Source organism: Chelonoidis abingdonii, chromosome 13, assembly GCF_003597395.2.
Source record: "Chelonoidis abingdonii isolate Lonesome George chromosome 13, CheloAbing_2.0, whole genome shotgun sequence".
Lineage (NCBI taxonomy): Eukaryota > Metazoa > Chordata > Testudines > Testudinidae > Chelonoidis > Chelonoidis abingdonii.
Window position 1 is genome coordinate 3,277,250 of NC_133781.1, and position 14,431 is coordinate 3,291,680.

General features: G+C 51.6%; 1 protein-coding gene across 2 annotated transcripts in view; it reads right to left on the reverse strand.

Annotated features, from left to right (window-relative positions):
- The window catches only part of LOC116824942 (uncharacterized), a 33,794-nt gene extending 22,187 nt beyond the window's left edge, over nt 1-11,607 (reverse strand). Inside the window, exons 1-4 of one of the 2 annotated variants that reach the window (XM_075071955.1) lie at nt 11,382-11,607; nt 8,856-8,968; nt 1,849-1,923; nt 1,385-1,621 (exon numbers count right to left, since the gene is read on the reverse strand). In XM_075071955.1, coding sequence (XP_074928056.1) covers nt 1,385-1,621; nt 1,849-1,923; nt 8,856-8,889 — 346 coding nt within the window. In that variant the 5' untranslated portion in view covers nt 8,890-8,968; nt 11,382-11,607. The remainder of the gene's footprint in view (nt 1-1,384; nt 1,622-1,848; nt 1,924-8,855; nt 8,969-11,381) is intronic. The other variant, XM_032780582.2, reaches the window with a different exon arrangement.
- Between the last annotated feature and the right edge of the window lie 2,824 nt (nt 11,608-14,431).

A 14,431-nucleotide genomic window follows, 5' to 3' on the forward strand; every position in this document is an offset into this window, starting at 1 on the left:
AGGAGCTGAGAGTGAGAGAGTGTACTGCTGGAGGATTGAGAAGGACAAGCGTTATCAGACACCAGGAGGAAGGTCCTGTGGTGAGGATAAAGAAGGTGTTTGGAGGAGGCCATGGGGAAGTAGCCCAGGGAGTTGTAGCTGTCATGCAGCTGTTACAGGAGGCACTATAGACAGCTGCAATCCACAGGGCCCTGGGCTGGAACCCGGAGTAGAGGGCGGGCCCGGGTTCTCCCCAAACCTCCCAACTCCTGATCAGACACAGGAGGAGCTGACCCAGACTGTGGGTTCCACAAGAGGGGAAGATCACTGAGGTGAACAAATCCGCCAATAAGCGCAGGACCCACCAAGGTAGAGGAGGAACTTTGTCACAATATTTAATAACCACACACCTCAATGCTGGAGGAATAGGATCATGAACCCAGGTCGTTCTGCTCCACAAACATAGGCCTTGCCCCCGTGAACTAAAGGGGAACTCCCCCTAGCTGTAGCAGTAGTAGGTCTCTTATTTTCTCTGTCGGCCCAGCCACTAGAGCAGTGGTTTCCAAACTTTAACAACATGTGAACCCCTTTCACTAAAATGTCAAGTCTCGTGAACCCCCTCCTAAAAATGAATATTTCAAGGTATTTTCTCCTTTACCTGAGTATAAGTTATAAAAGCAGTGATCTTGTAAATATCAAATTTGTTTTTATGACATGTTTATTACATACTCTTTATTATTAATTGTTATTTATCATTACAAAATTTTTATTACATTATGAAAATGGCACCACTCTTGCAAGATCTCCCTTTTGTAGCTTGTATCACTTTGAATAAGCCTATTTTAAGACAAGGCTCCTATGTTTCATCAAGGAGTATCAGATGTGAAACAGCATGAAGGTATTTAAGAAGTTGACTCAAAGAATTCCTCCTACACAAGCATTCAGGTCTTGAGCAGTCCAGCCAAACAATGCATGTTACAACAAAGCTTAAATTTGTTCTTCATAATAATTTTAAAAACAATATTAGCTGCCTATTTAATTTTAAAAACAGCAAAAAATATCCATCTCCCTTTCCATTACACATAAGGAGCCTTGAAGTTTAAATCTCCTCAGTGTGATAGATATGCTTGCTTTGATCTGCTTAGCTCTTGGAAGTCCAGGCGCTACAGGCTGCTGGTCCCATGCTGCCTGGGGTCCCTAGGGACAGCTCTGTCCGCCATTAGGGAATTTTTCCCTGAGAACCCCCTGTAACATTTCACAAACCCCAGTTTGGGAACCACTGCACTAGAGTATAACACCACTCAGGTACAAATGCACATACACAGCATCTTTCTTCTCTCCATGCCACAGGCACCTCCCTCCATCCTCTCCATTAATGCTCCCTGCCCCCCCATCTGCCACTGACCTCCATCCTTGGGACTCCTTGTGGCTTTCTTGCGAGCCTTGCGCTTGCCCTCCTGGCTCTGCTCCCTCACCAGCTCCCGCAGCATCTTCTCCACCTGGCTCCGGCCGGCGGTCTGCAGGATGAGACCCAGTTGCCGACGCAAGTCAGGGGTCATTCCTCCTTCACTGGGCCCAGCCGTGGCTGAGTTCTGCACCTGGGCTGGCTCCAGCTGGCCCTGCTCTGACTCCATCTCTATACCTGAAAGGGAACCAGGCTATCAGCATGCTGCTCTGATGTGAGGGAAAGTGAAGTAGCCTAGAGGGATCTGTGTATAAATTAGGAGTAATGCACTTGGGTTGCTGAGACTGATTCCCTGTGTGAATGAGGAGTGTTCTCCATGGACCGCCCCTTGATTTACCCTGAGGAGCACTTCTGTAGTGTGAAGAATGCACAGGCATGTTCCTACCCTACCCAGAACAACTTACCGGACACCAATCCTCTCCTCCTGTGGGACTCAGCAAAAGCGGTTATCCGGGGCCAGCTGATCGCAATCTCCTCCGCTAAGGGAAACACAGATTGGACTAGCGTTAGAAGGACAGCCCAGACATCAGAAGTGCTTAGATACGAGGGCAAAAACCCCAACCCAGATTAATAGATGACATGGGTAAAGGAGACAGAGACAGGTGGTTAGGTTAGATTTTCATGATTTTAAGGCCAGACGAGACCTTTATGGCCATCTAGTCTGATCTCATATATCACACAGACCAGAAAACCTCTCATATCTTGAGAGAGCCCATATCTTGTGGATGAGCTAGAACAACTCTTTAGAAAGAGAGCTAAGGTACTTACACAGCCCCCATTATCAGAACATCTGAGCATCCCTCAGCCTTCGCTGCTCTCATCCACACAACACCCCTGTGAGGTAACACAATGCTATTATCCCCATGTTACAAATGGGAAACTAGGGCACAGAGAGAATAAGTCCCTAGGAAAAAATCTGTAGGAGAGCAGGGAACTGAATATGGATCTTCAGAGTCCCAGCCTAACACCCTGCCTGCTGGACCATCAACAGACAGCCAAGCTTCATTCACAGACCCCAAGAAGTAGAGACTTCACCCCAGCCCTATGTTACTGTTCCCTTCTTTGTTGAAAATATGCCCCTTATTTTCCATTCGGACTTATCTAGCCTCAGTTTCCAGCTGCTGGATCTCTGCCTGCCTTTGTCTGCTAGATCAAGGAGCCCGTCTGCTGTCAGAAATCTCCTTCTCAGATTGGTATTGATAAACCACGATCAAGTGACCCTCTTCACTTTGGTTATCAGCTACACAGAGGAAGCTCTAGAAAGCTGAGTAGGGAACTCAGAATGGCAAGATCTAAGCTTAATCCTGTGCTCTCTGAATTCGATGGAAAAATCCCCACTGATGCAGGAACAGACTTCTAGAAAATATGAGAGTCTGAAGAACTTAGCCCAGCTACTTGGATTCTTCCATGGCTTCCTACCAGCCATGCTAATGGAGGAAGCTGATGTAGCGCCCTTTTTCCAGAAGCAGGAAAATCAAGAGGCTCCCTTCTGGCCCTGGAATCTGTGAGTCTAGGATGAATGGGCTGGTTACAGGCTGATCACATCCATTAGCTCTGGTTTTATCATGCAGGCCAGGACAGCTGCTCCTAGTGACTGTAATAAGGAGTGTGGCTGCCTAATGGATAGTCCACTGGACTGGGACTTGGGAGACCCAGGTTCTATGCACAACTCCAGCCAACTGGCTAACCTTGAGTGAGTCACTGCCTTGTTCCATGCCTCAGTTTCCCCAATTGTTAAAGGGGATAAAAATAGTGACATCCTTTGGCAAATGCTTTGAGAACTCCTGTTGAAAAGTGTGCTGTATCAAATTACATCAATTTTCCCTGCTCTCTCTGGTTGCTTAGTGGCTCTCATACAACATCCTCTGCGACGCTGAACAGTCATCAGATCAGGTGGAGTAGCCATGCCCAGAGCTATGCAGCACAGGCACCTCGGACGCAGCAATACCCTTTTCCTTATGTAATGTGGCTCCTGAGTGGTTAACCCAAATGGTCCATTCCCCCTCTCGCCACCACGGCTGTCAAAATAGCCAACGGCCCTCCCCGTGGTGTGTGACATCAGTGGGCCATCCCAGATCAAAGAGTCCTCACGGCAGCTGAAGAAAACAGCTCTAGCTTTTAGCATCCAGGTCAGCAAGGCATTTAAGTAGGTGCCAAACTTTAAGTGCATGAGTAGGATTCCAATAGGATATTCATGTTCTGAGAACCACGCACACGCTTAAATACCTGGCCTTACTTATGTGCTTCAACAAGGATTTAGGGGCTGAATTTTAACATGGTGATTTTAAAGAGGTGGGCGGTGTTATCTCCTATTTCCAAATACTAAAATTTAATGGCAGGCGACTATCATTCCCAAAACAAACAGCCTGAGATCTGGACTCACAGCTCAGTATGTTCATTGGTTTGCTAGGACATATGACCACCTCTGAGATGGCCTTCATTCCCTAGCTACCTTTACTTATCCCTCCTTCTGTAGGGTACAGGAATTGGGTGACATGCCTTTAAATTGCTTGTGAGTGCTCACAAACATGAAACTGGATTAATCACACATGTGGCTATTTCATGGTGTTGCTAGAGGGCAGAGTTAAGGTTGTTTGGGTGACTTAGCTGTGCATATCCATACCTCAATGTGTGTGCTGGATTTCTTTTTAAGTTTAACCTTAACTGAACCTCCTGGAATTATAATGTTTGGTTTTGGGGATAACATCCTTGTAATGTATCTTACCCTCAATTCCTGGTATGTACGATTATCAACCATAACTTCATCTGGATGTAGGTTTTAATCACACCTTGACACAGAATTGTGGTTCAGAATCTCAGTATTCATTTAGATAAAAACAAATATTGAGTTCCTTATGACTGCGGAGAGCCCGGAGCAAATGAGCCCTCAGCTACTTCACTCATTTGGATCAGGGCTAGGTGGACGCCTTCATTCTGTGGTTGTGACGATGGTATTTTCTCCAAGACAGCACAGAGTTCAGCATCTGGCTGCAGCCGGATACTGTTTTCTGTTTCCCTCCCCTGCCGGGATCTGTCGGCAGCTGCCTCTTGCTCTCTAGTTTTCACTGCAAAAGACAGTGAATTGGGTTACAGCACAGGAGACTGGGAACTGGAGCTGGAGTCCTTCTTGCAGCCATGAAGAGGAGGGGGAGTGAAAATTGAAGGGTAGTAAGTGAGGCAGCGGGGAGAGATATGCCTCTGAAGCTGTCAGCACCTCCCTCTTTCCCTGGCACAGGTGAGGAAGAAGGGGTCTCTTAATTGCATTATCTAGATAACATCATGGGAGTGGAGCTGGGCTGCTTGGAGAGCACAGCAAAGAAATTCATCCTTGGAAATTACTGTCAAAAATAACCAATGGTCTCATTGATTTTAGTCTCACTTCGGTTGCTGGGTTGAGTGTGCAAGTGCCAGGCAGTACTGGCAGCCAGTGATACACAGAAGCTCAAACTACGATCTGATGGTCCCAGTTGGTCAAACTCTGTGACTCTAAAGGGATACCACCCAGTTCCTAGCCACTTCCCCTTCTAACTGAATAGCCCCATGATTTTTTGTTAGAGTTGAAAGAAAGCGAATGATTTTATAAGGCAGACAAGGAGACATAGTCTAGCTTTATGCTTAAAGGCATTTGCTGCGATTTCAGAGACCAGGGTTTCATTCCCAGCTCTGCCTCTGACCCTTTCTATAAATTGCCTTACTGTTTGGTGCCTCAGTTTCCCCATTTGATAATAATTCTTGTCTATTTAGCTCTTCAGGGAGGGACTACCTCTTACTGTGTGTCTGTGCAGCGACCAGCATGACAGGGCCCTGACCTCAGTCACGTTGTGTCCGTGCAGTGCCTGGTGCAACGGGAACCTGACCTCGGTCACTGTATGTCTGTGCAGCACCCAGCGTGACAGGGCCCTGACCTCAGTCTCTGTGTGTCTATGTAGCGCTCAGCATGACAGGGCCCCAATCTTGGTTACTATGTGTCTGTTCAGCGCCCAGCGCAACAGGGCCCTGATCTCGATCACTGTGTGTCTGTGCAGCGCCTGGTGCGACGGGGCTCTGATCTCTGTCACTGTGTGTCTGTGCAGCGCCTGGTGCGACGGGGCTCTGATCTCTGTCACTGTGTGTCTGTGCAGCGCCTGGTGCGACGGGGCTCTGATCTCTGTCACTGTGTGTCTGTGCAGCGCCTGGTGCGACGGGGCTCTGATCGCGGTCACTATCTGTCTGTGCAGCGCCCGGCGTGACGGGGCCCTGATTATGAGCCTCTGTACTATAAAAAATGATGTGGGTATAAAAAGCCTTGGGTAGGATTTCAAATAAACACCTCTGCCACTCACACCTGCATAAAACTACAGCTGCCAAACGTGGAGAGGTTAAAATCTGCAGCTTGAGAAAGGGCTGTTGGTATCCGGGGTAAGGTCACGGAAAGCCACAGTCTTCAAGGCCCCTGGCTCTCAGCCCCTGTTGAGAATGAACGTTTAATGAAAAGCAGCTGGGTCTGGAATCTGGCTAGAAGGCTGAGTTGGAGCAGCTGCCTTTTTGTCTTGACCTACATTTCGGCCTCTTCAGAAGTGTCATGCTGCTCCTGTGCAGGTCGGACAGCTCCAGGCTGCTCTCTGGGGCTACACAAATGCAACTTCAAGAGGCCAGATCCCCAGCTGGTGTGACTTAAAACAACTCCATTGAAGTCAAAGGCCTGATGCTGATTTACAACTGAGGAGTATGCGGCCTCAGTGGCTTACTCTTGACATACCCCAGGGGGAGCAAGAGGGGAATGAAGCCCAGTGGGAATTTTCTGTAATATTTTTATGAAGCCTCAGTGTGCCTCACTGTCCCTCTGTACATTGCTTCGCTCCCCAGTGGGTGCCAAAGGATTAATGCTGCTCCTGGAATGGCATAGAAGGCGTGTGCATGTCACCACCCAGTCTGGGGTGAAAATGCATATGGTCATTAAAGAACGGTCTGAAACTGACTCAAATCAGAGGATCCAGCAAGACAAAGGAATGCCCCAACCACTGAACAATGAACAGCAAGAAAACCCAGGCCAACAGAGCAGGAGAACATGGTGTCAGGTGACTGGAAGGAGGCAGCTCTTTGTGGGGGTCAGGAGAAGGAGCCAGGGATGGGGTTCATTCACAGCTTGGCTGGCCCATCACGGCACTGCTTTGGCCAGCATGGACCCAGCTCTTTGTGCTGCCCTAAGGACTTCCACATTCTGTACCTAGGGGATTAATAAACTGATACCTTGCTTTGCAAAGGCTGCTTGTGTCGCTGCCAATATACACTGAGCATTGCATCCTGAAGGGGCACTGTACAGGCCTCCTGCAGGAATCAAGCTGGGCTGGATTCACTGCCAGGAGCCCTGAAGAGAGACAGGGAGCACTCGTGCCAATGCTCCAGTCTGGGAGCCCTGGAGGACCCAGCGGCGCTGTGCAGGTCCTTGGGGCCCAGCCCACTAATGGGGTCACTCCCAGGGGACCGGTGAGAGGCTGGGGCATAGACCAGACTGTGTGATAGCAAGGGACATGATGGTGGCCATAGATGTGGGCGGGAGGGGGGGATGATAGCAGGCTTCAAATACTTGAAAGGCTGCCCTGAAAGGGTGGAGGAAAAGTTGTTCTCTCTTGCCACAGAGGGCAGGAAAAGAGACATTGAATTATAGAATATCAGGGTTGGAAGGGATCTCAGGGGGTCATCTAGTCCAACCCTCTGCTCAAAGCAGGACCTATCCTCACACAGATTTTTGCCCCAGATCCCTAAATGGCCCCTCAAGGACTGAACTCACAAGCCTAGGTTTAGCAGGCCAATGCTCAAACCACTGATACCCTCCCCACAATGGGTTCAAACTGCAGCGAAGCAGCTTTACATTAAATCTCTGCACAAACTTCCTCACTATAAGAACAGAAGGACAATGGCACAGACTGCCTAGGGAGGTCGTGGAAGCTCCTTCACTGGAGGTTTTCAAATGGAGGCTGGATAGTCAACTCTCTTGGATGGTTTAGATACAACAAATCCTGCATCTTGGCAAAGGGTTAGGCTGGATGACCCCTTGTGGTCCCTTGTGACCATATGGCTCTATGATTCTACGATACCAAGTGACTCCAGTGTAGGTACCCCAGGGTGGGGGAGAGGCAAGCCAGGCTCATGAGATGATCAGATGTTCTTATCTGCTGACATCTGCACAAAATGCTCCATTCTTTGGTTGTCACCGTACGGACTGTGGCTGCACCATGTTTGGCGAAAGGCCTGACTCTGTTGACACTCTTCACGCTGGCTGCCTGTTCACTGCTACGGACATTCGTCTGCTTTAGTACATGCAATTACATGCTTTTTCCTACTTGGGAGCCTAACATCAGGCTCCTAAATCCCCATTTCGAGTCCTAAATGGGCAGCCTTATTGTCACTCACTTCTCTTTCTCTTGCCCATCACCAAATCCAGACAGGTGTGTTTAGAGTCCACACGGATTTAGAAGCCTCACTTTGTATCTCCGGGTTTCAACATTAAGGCTAAAGTGCTGCTCTTACACCTTGTGGGCCAGCTCCCCAGCTGGGATTAATGGGCCAGAGCTCCACTGGAGTCAATGGGGCCAGATTCCCAGCTGCTGTCCCTCAGCCAAAGCTCTGTTGGAGTCAATGGGGCCAGATCCCAGCTGGGGTCAATGGGCCGTAGCTCCATTGGGTCAGTGGGGCCAGATCCCCAACTAGTGTAAATCAGTGTTGCCTCATTGACTTGAATGGATTATGCTGATTTGCACAAGCTGTGTATTGGGTGTGTGGTCATGGCTTATCCACTGGGAAAGCCAGGCATCTGTGGTACTGTGCCCCCATAAGAAAATCAGGGATTTACACCCCAGAGATGAAATAACAGCTAAGGCAGAGAACAAATCATAAGGCACTACTAGCCTATTGATTGTTAGTGTGTTCTAGTATAATGTCGATCCCCCAGCCGCAATCAGGACCACATCGTGCAGGATGCTGCCTAGACACAGACACACGGTGAGACATAGTCCCTGCCCGGAAGAGTGGATCCTCTAATTAGAGAGGACAAAGGATGGGAGAAGAAACAGAGTCACAGAGAAGGATCAGGATGTGCCCAGGGTCCCACAGCAGGGCCCAGAAAAGAATCCAGGTGCCCTCAATCCCAGCCTATCTCCTCTGGGCCCAGGTCCTCTCTGAAGAGGCAGCTTGTTCTGGGAAGATGTATATAAAAATGAACCTGGAAATGCAGCTCTGCTGCCCCATGGAAGGCCCTGGGCAAGCAGAGCTCAGCACTGCTGCTGTGGGAGGACATGGAGAGGGGACCTCCTGGTCCCCACAGGTTTTGGAGACGATGGGGCTGACCAAGGGACCAGGGAAGGGCCCTGAGCAGAAGCCGAGCCGGGCACTTCCTATGCCTCCTGGAAAGTAGCATGGGCAGGATCCTTACCCAGCGAGATCACGTTCTCGTAGTTCTCCTGCATGGCGAACCTGCAGGGGGCCCTGCGGTGAGACGTGACCCTCGGTGGAATACACAGCCGCCTCCTCAAAGGTCACCAGCTCCTGAAACAGTCAGAGACCCCCCTGAGTCAGAACCTGCTGCCCCAGCCACAACCCCCAGCCCAGTCACAGTTCCCCTCTACTAGGGGCGATCCCTACTGCACAGTGACATGGTGGCATGACCACATTCATTCCTCTGCCAAACCACTGCCTCGTCCACATCCCCGGTCTGCTCCTTTGCATTGTTTCCCCCACCCCGGTCGCTATACTGGGACACAGCGAACAGGAAAGGCATGCACAGACTGACAGTGATGAAATGGGAATGTTCTGCAAGATTCTCATGGCTGTTTCCCTCTGTACTTTGCATCACTTCTCAGTAGTTGGGAGGGGATGAAGTTTGCTCTCAGGGCAGGACTAAGAGACTCAGGTATTAGTGTGAGTCGTTATGGACTGCATGGGTCATTAAAAGGCCTACCCATCACAATGGAAAACACGAGAAAACGATGGCAAATCCTAATGGGCAGCACATCGACACCTCACAACCAGCCATCCAGAGAAAAGAGTTGGACCGAGCCTCGCAGCAGGACTAGGAGTTGACCAGCAGGGCATGGAGCAGGGTGTTCTGGGAGAAGCTAACTTTGCTTTTCCGTGCTAACTTCAGGACTTCCAGGGCTGTGTTCAGGGGACTAACCAATCCTGCTCTGGTTTTAAAATACTGCTTGGGTGTCACTGCAAATCCTGCATGAGGTGCGCTGGGCCCTGCAGAGTGGACAGAGACGAAGCCCTGGCTGGGATGATTTAGCTGGGAATTGGTCCTGCTTTGAGCAGGGGGTTGGACTAGATGACCTCCTGAGGTCTCTTCCAACCCTGATCTTCTATGAGTCTATGACAGGTCTCTGCCCTGGAGCCTGGCTCATCTGCATTCGGGTGTGCAGCAGGGAGGCTGGAGCCCAGCGGCTCAGCCTGGGAGGAAGTAAGACTCTGAAGGATGAGTGGGACCTCCTGGGGTCTGGCCACTGAAGGGTTCCTACAAGGGACTGTTGAAAAGCTGGGGCGTAGCACTGGTCCCCTAGATCTGTGACACCAAGTACAGCAGCTAAGGCACTAGGGCGTATGGCAGGGCTGAGGGGTGGTGCTCGGGATGCAGCAAAGGGAAGCTGTGGAGACAGCCAGCTGTAATTGTAGGCGAAAGAGGAGGCTGGTAAGAGTCAAGGGCTGCCTTGTAGAGCTTCCTCCAGTGAGGCAGAGGGCTGGCTCCAAATAGCAGCTACAAATGTGAATTCCCCCACTGGCTGCAGTTCAGCTCTGTTCAGCTCAGCTGGAAGCAAATTTGGATCCCTTGCACCTCCATGAAGCATAGGGAAGAAAGGGGAAGGAACGACTTTGGTCCATTTCTCACAGCAGTTCCCCCAGAGCCTTTCCCTGCAGACAGATGTGCTAGACTCTGTGATGCTGGGAAACATGACCTATGGAGGAAGGCTGAAAGAACTGGGTGTATTTAGTTTGGAAAAGAGAAGACTGAGAGGGGACATGATAGCAGTTTTCAGGTATCTAAAAGGGTGTCATCAGGAGGAGGGAGAAAACTTGTTCACCTTAGCCTCTAATGATAGAACAAGAAGCAAAGAAGGGGCCAATGGGCTTATATTGCAGCAAGGGAGATTTAGGTTGACATTAGGAAAAGTTCCTAATGTCAGGGTAGTTAAACACTGGAATAAATTGCCTAGGGAGGTTGTGGAATCTCCATTCTTTGGAATATTTAAGAGTAGGCTTATGATGAATGTCGATCAGGGATGGTCTATGACAGTATTTGGTCCTGCCATGAGGGCAAGGGACTGGACGCAATGACTCTCGAGGTCCCTTCCAAATCCCTAGAGTCTAATGAATCTAAGAAACCCTGGGCCTCACTTTATTCCAGCACAGATAGCCTCCCACGGGGACCACCGCCCCAGACATTGGTACCCCTTCCAGGCACAGAGCTCTCGCGTGCAGACCAAGGAAGCGCTCTGGCGGGATCCCACGTCGCGGACACTGTCCCCAAGGCAGCGCACTCCCAGCAAGGCGGGCCCATCCGGCAGAGGCAGGAAACATGCTTTTCCTCTCGCCTGCTCCGCCCCTCTCCCCAGGAAGCCAGTGTGCCCGGGGTGCGCTCAGGGAATGGGTCTGGGCAGGGCTGAGAGCCGGACCTCCCTCCCACTGATCGTCCTGCTGCCCTATCCTCAAATAACGACTCTCTGTCGCCCCCTCCCTAGGTGGGAGACTCGGGTCCCTGCCCCTGGCCCGGGGCGTTCGCTCCCCGGAGCTGGCTCGGCTCCTGCAGGCGCTCAGGGGGGCAGAGCCGGAGGGGACAGGGCGGGCAGCAGCTCTGGGACTCGCAGACGCCCGCCCCCCGGGAGCAGACTTGTGGCGAGGAAGGGCCCTTGGTGCAGAGTCACTTTCCTGCCCGACCCCAGCCCTTCCCCCGGGTCTCTCCCCTCACCTGCAGGCTCCGGCTCAGGGGCTGGTGTCGGCAGAGCCCGGGGCTGCCCCAGGGGCTTGTTCCAGCCGCCGGAGAGAGTCCTCCCAGCTGGGCACAGAGAGGGGTTAGCACAGGTCTGTCCCCGCACAGACCCGCTGGGGAGCAGCACCGGCACAACCTGGGCTCCCGGCTCACTATGGATGCAGCAGCCACCGTGCGACCTGGGAAGTGCAACCCCGGATACAATGAGCAGAAAGAGAGGCAGAGAACAGCTTCCCCTCCCTGCGCCACATCCAGAGCCCTCTGCTGGTAACAGCTGATGGAATCCAGGCCCTTCCCCCACTCCTTCCCGAGGAAGAAATTGGGCACAAGAATGAACCAAGACGCTTTTTAAAAGTGTAGCAGCAGGGGGCTGCGCGGACGAGGGGGGGAACTAGGTAGAACTCTAACAGGGAGGCAGAGAGAGTCGCTGTGGGATTAATCCTGCGCCTCTGACTGTAGCAAAGCCCCTGCTTCAGTGTTTGACAAAAGCCTTTCCTAGCACTCTTTGCCTCGGTCGCAGGACAGTACCAGAAATTGCTGCACCCTAAGTACAGCTAGCATGACCCAGCAGCAGGTGTGAGAAATCGGGACACTTTTTTTTGCAGAGGCTGGGGTGGATATAGTCGCAAAGCCCCTAATATCGGGTCGGTCCCGATAATTACAGCCCTGCAGGGATACACAATTTGTATCCATATCTGATCTGCAAACATGGTCCACGGATATAAAGCGGATAGCCCCAGATTTGCAGGGCTCTATTGATACTATCAGGACGTCTGCTTACCCCCATGGCTTAAGGAGAGTTTGCATGCACAAGCAGCAGGAAGCCTCTTAGGGTTGCCAGTTGTGGTTGGACGTATTTCTGGAGGTTCCATCACACAGGGACGGACTAACCTTTTGTGGGCCTGGCACCAAACATATTTGTGGGGCCCCATGTGGGCAAAGGAGCATGGTGTGGGGAGGTCGGTCTGTCCCCAGAGCAAAGGGCCAGCCAGGGGTAATATGGCATAGCATGGTGGGGCTGGCCCTGCTTCACCCAGCCCAGTGCAAGGGCATGGTACAAATTGGCAGTTGCCAGATGCACACTGGCCTGCCCAGCCCTGTGCTGCCAGTGTGCCCCTTCCCCTCAGGGCTGGGCCCATGCCATGCCACACAGCCCCAGCTCCCTATGCCCAGCATCCCTCAGAACTGCTATGCCCAGGAGGCCCACACACGGACCCTCCACCACAAATGCACAGTGGCCTGCACACCACTACCCCTGCCCAGCACCCCCACACACAGCCGCACCACTACTGTCCAATGCACTTCTCCACAGCCCACCACCACAACTACACAGCACTCACTCGGACCCTGCACTGCTCAGCATCCCAGCACACAGACCTCCTCCGCTGTCCCCCAAGAGACCCCCCACTGGCCAGCAGCCCCTGACACACCTCCAGAGACCCACTCCCTCACACCCTGCCCCCGGCCACACTCACCGGCCCTGCTGGAAGGTGACAGCATTTGCCAGGCAGAGCTGGCAGCATAGCCAGGGTCGGTCCACTGCCAGGGCAGGGAATCACTCCGGGAGTGGCGCAATTAGCCAGGCCAGCGTCTGTCCCCACCCTGGTCGGACTCCCTCAGGACCCTCTTGCCTGGAGATAGGCTGACCATATGTCCCTGTTTGGCCAGAACAGTTCCCTTTTTAAGCTCTGTTCCAGTTATCCTGACTTTTTTTTGACAAAAATGGGCTTTTATCCCGTTTGTTCTTTCCAATTGATCAATTGGCAAGAGCAAATGAAGAAATGCCCAGTTTACCAAAAGTCTGGTGTGCCCCCAGCGAGGCATGGAGGAACGTGTCTGCAGGGGTGGCGATGTGAGGTGTTAGGCAGCAGAGCTTGGGGGGGTCAGCCCCAGCCCCAGGTAGAGTGGAGCGTGGGGGGGTTAGGAACCAGCCCAGCCCCTGGCAGCAGTGTGGGGAGGGTGTCAGCTCCAGCTCCTGGCAGTGGTGTGCGGAGCTGGGGGAAAGGAGGGGTCAGCCCCTGTCCTGGCAGCGGCATGCGGAGCTCGGGGGGCTCAGCCTAGGGTGACCAGAGAGCAAGTGTGAAAAATCGGGACAATGGGTGGGGGGTAATAGGAGCTTATATAAGAAAAAGGCCCAAATAGCAGGACTGTCCCTATAAAATCAGGACATCTGGTCACCCTAGGTCAGCCCCAGAGTTGGATTTAGAGTTAGTGGGGCCCTGTGCTTAGCTTCATTTTTGGGGTCCCCTCTTGGGACCCAGCCAAGAAAAAGAACATTCTCTTATTTTCCTCCCCCCCTCACACGTTTTTCATTCTTTTTTCTTCATCCTCCTCCTATAAGTAATAGGAAGTAAATGAAAATAAAGTGCGGTACCTTGATTGGTTTTGTAGTCTAACTTATTTTTCCACAGACCGCTTGAAAATCGCTGGGGGTCTCAGTGACCACTTAATGATCTTTCCAAATATTGTCTGTTCTGTTAGCTAACTATTGTAAAGTGCTTTGGATAAGACCACTGTATAATTTTTTTTTAAAACGTTAAGGTGTGGGGTCTGGCCAAGACTTAGGGTGCAGGAGGAGCTTCAGGGCTGGGGGTGCAGGGTCTGGGAGGGAGTTAGGCTGTGGGAGGGGGCTCTGAGCTGGGGCAGGAGGTTGGGGTGTGGAGCACTTACCTGGGGCAGCTCCCATTTGGTGCGAGGGGTGCAGGTGGGGGGGGGGGGGGTGCGGGAGTCAGGGAGGGCATAGCTCTTGTGTTATGGGAAGGAGTAAATAACACTTCCTTATTCAATTTTTCCACATGAGTCATGGTTTTGTAGACCTCTTTTAGTCATCTCCCCTTTCAGTGATCTCTTTTCCAAGCTGAAAAGGCCCAATCTTTTTAATTTCTCCTCATATGGCAGCTGTTCCATACCCCTAATCATTTCTGTTGCCCTTCTCTGTACCTTTTCCAATTCCAGTTCCAATTTCCACATCTGCACACAGTATTCAAGATGTGGATGTACCATGGATTTATACAGAGGCAATATGATAT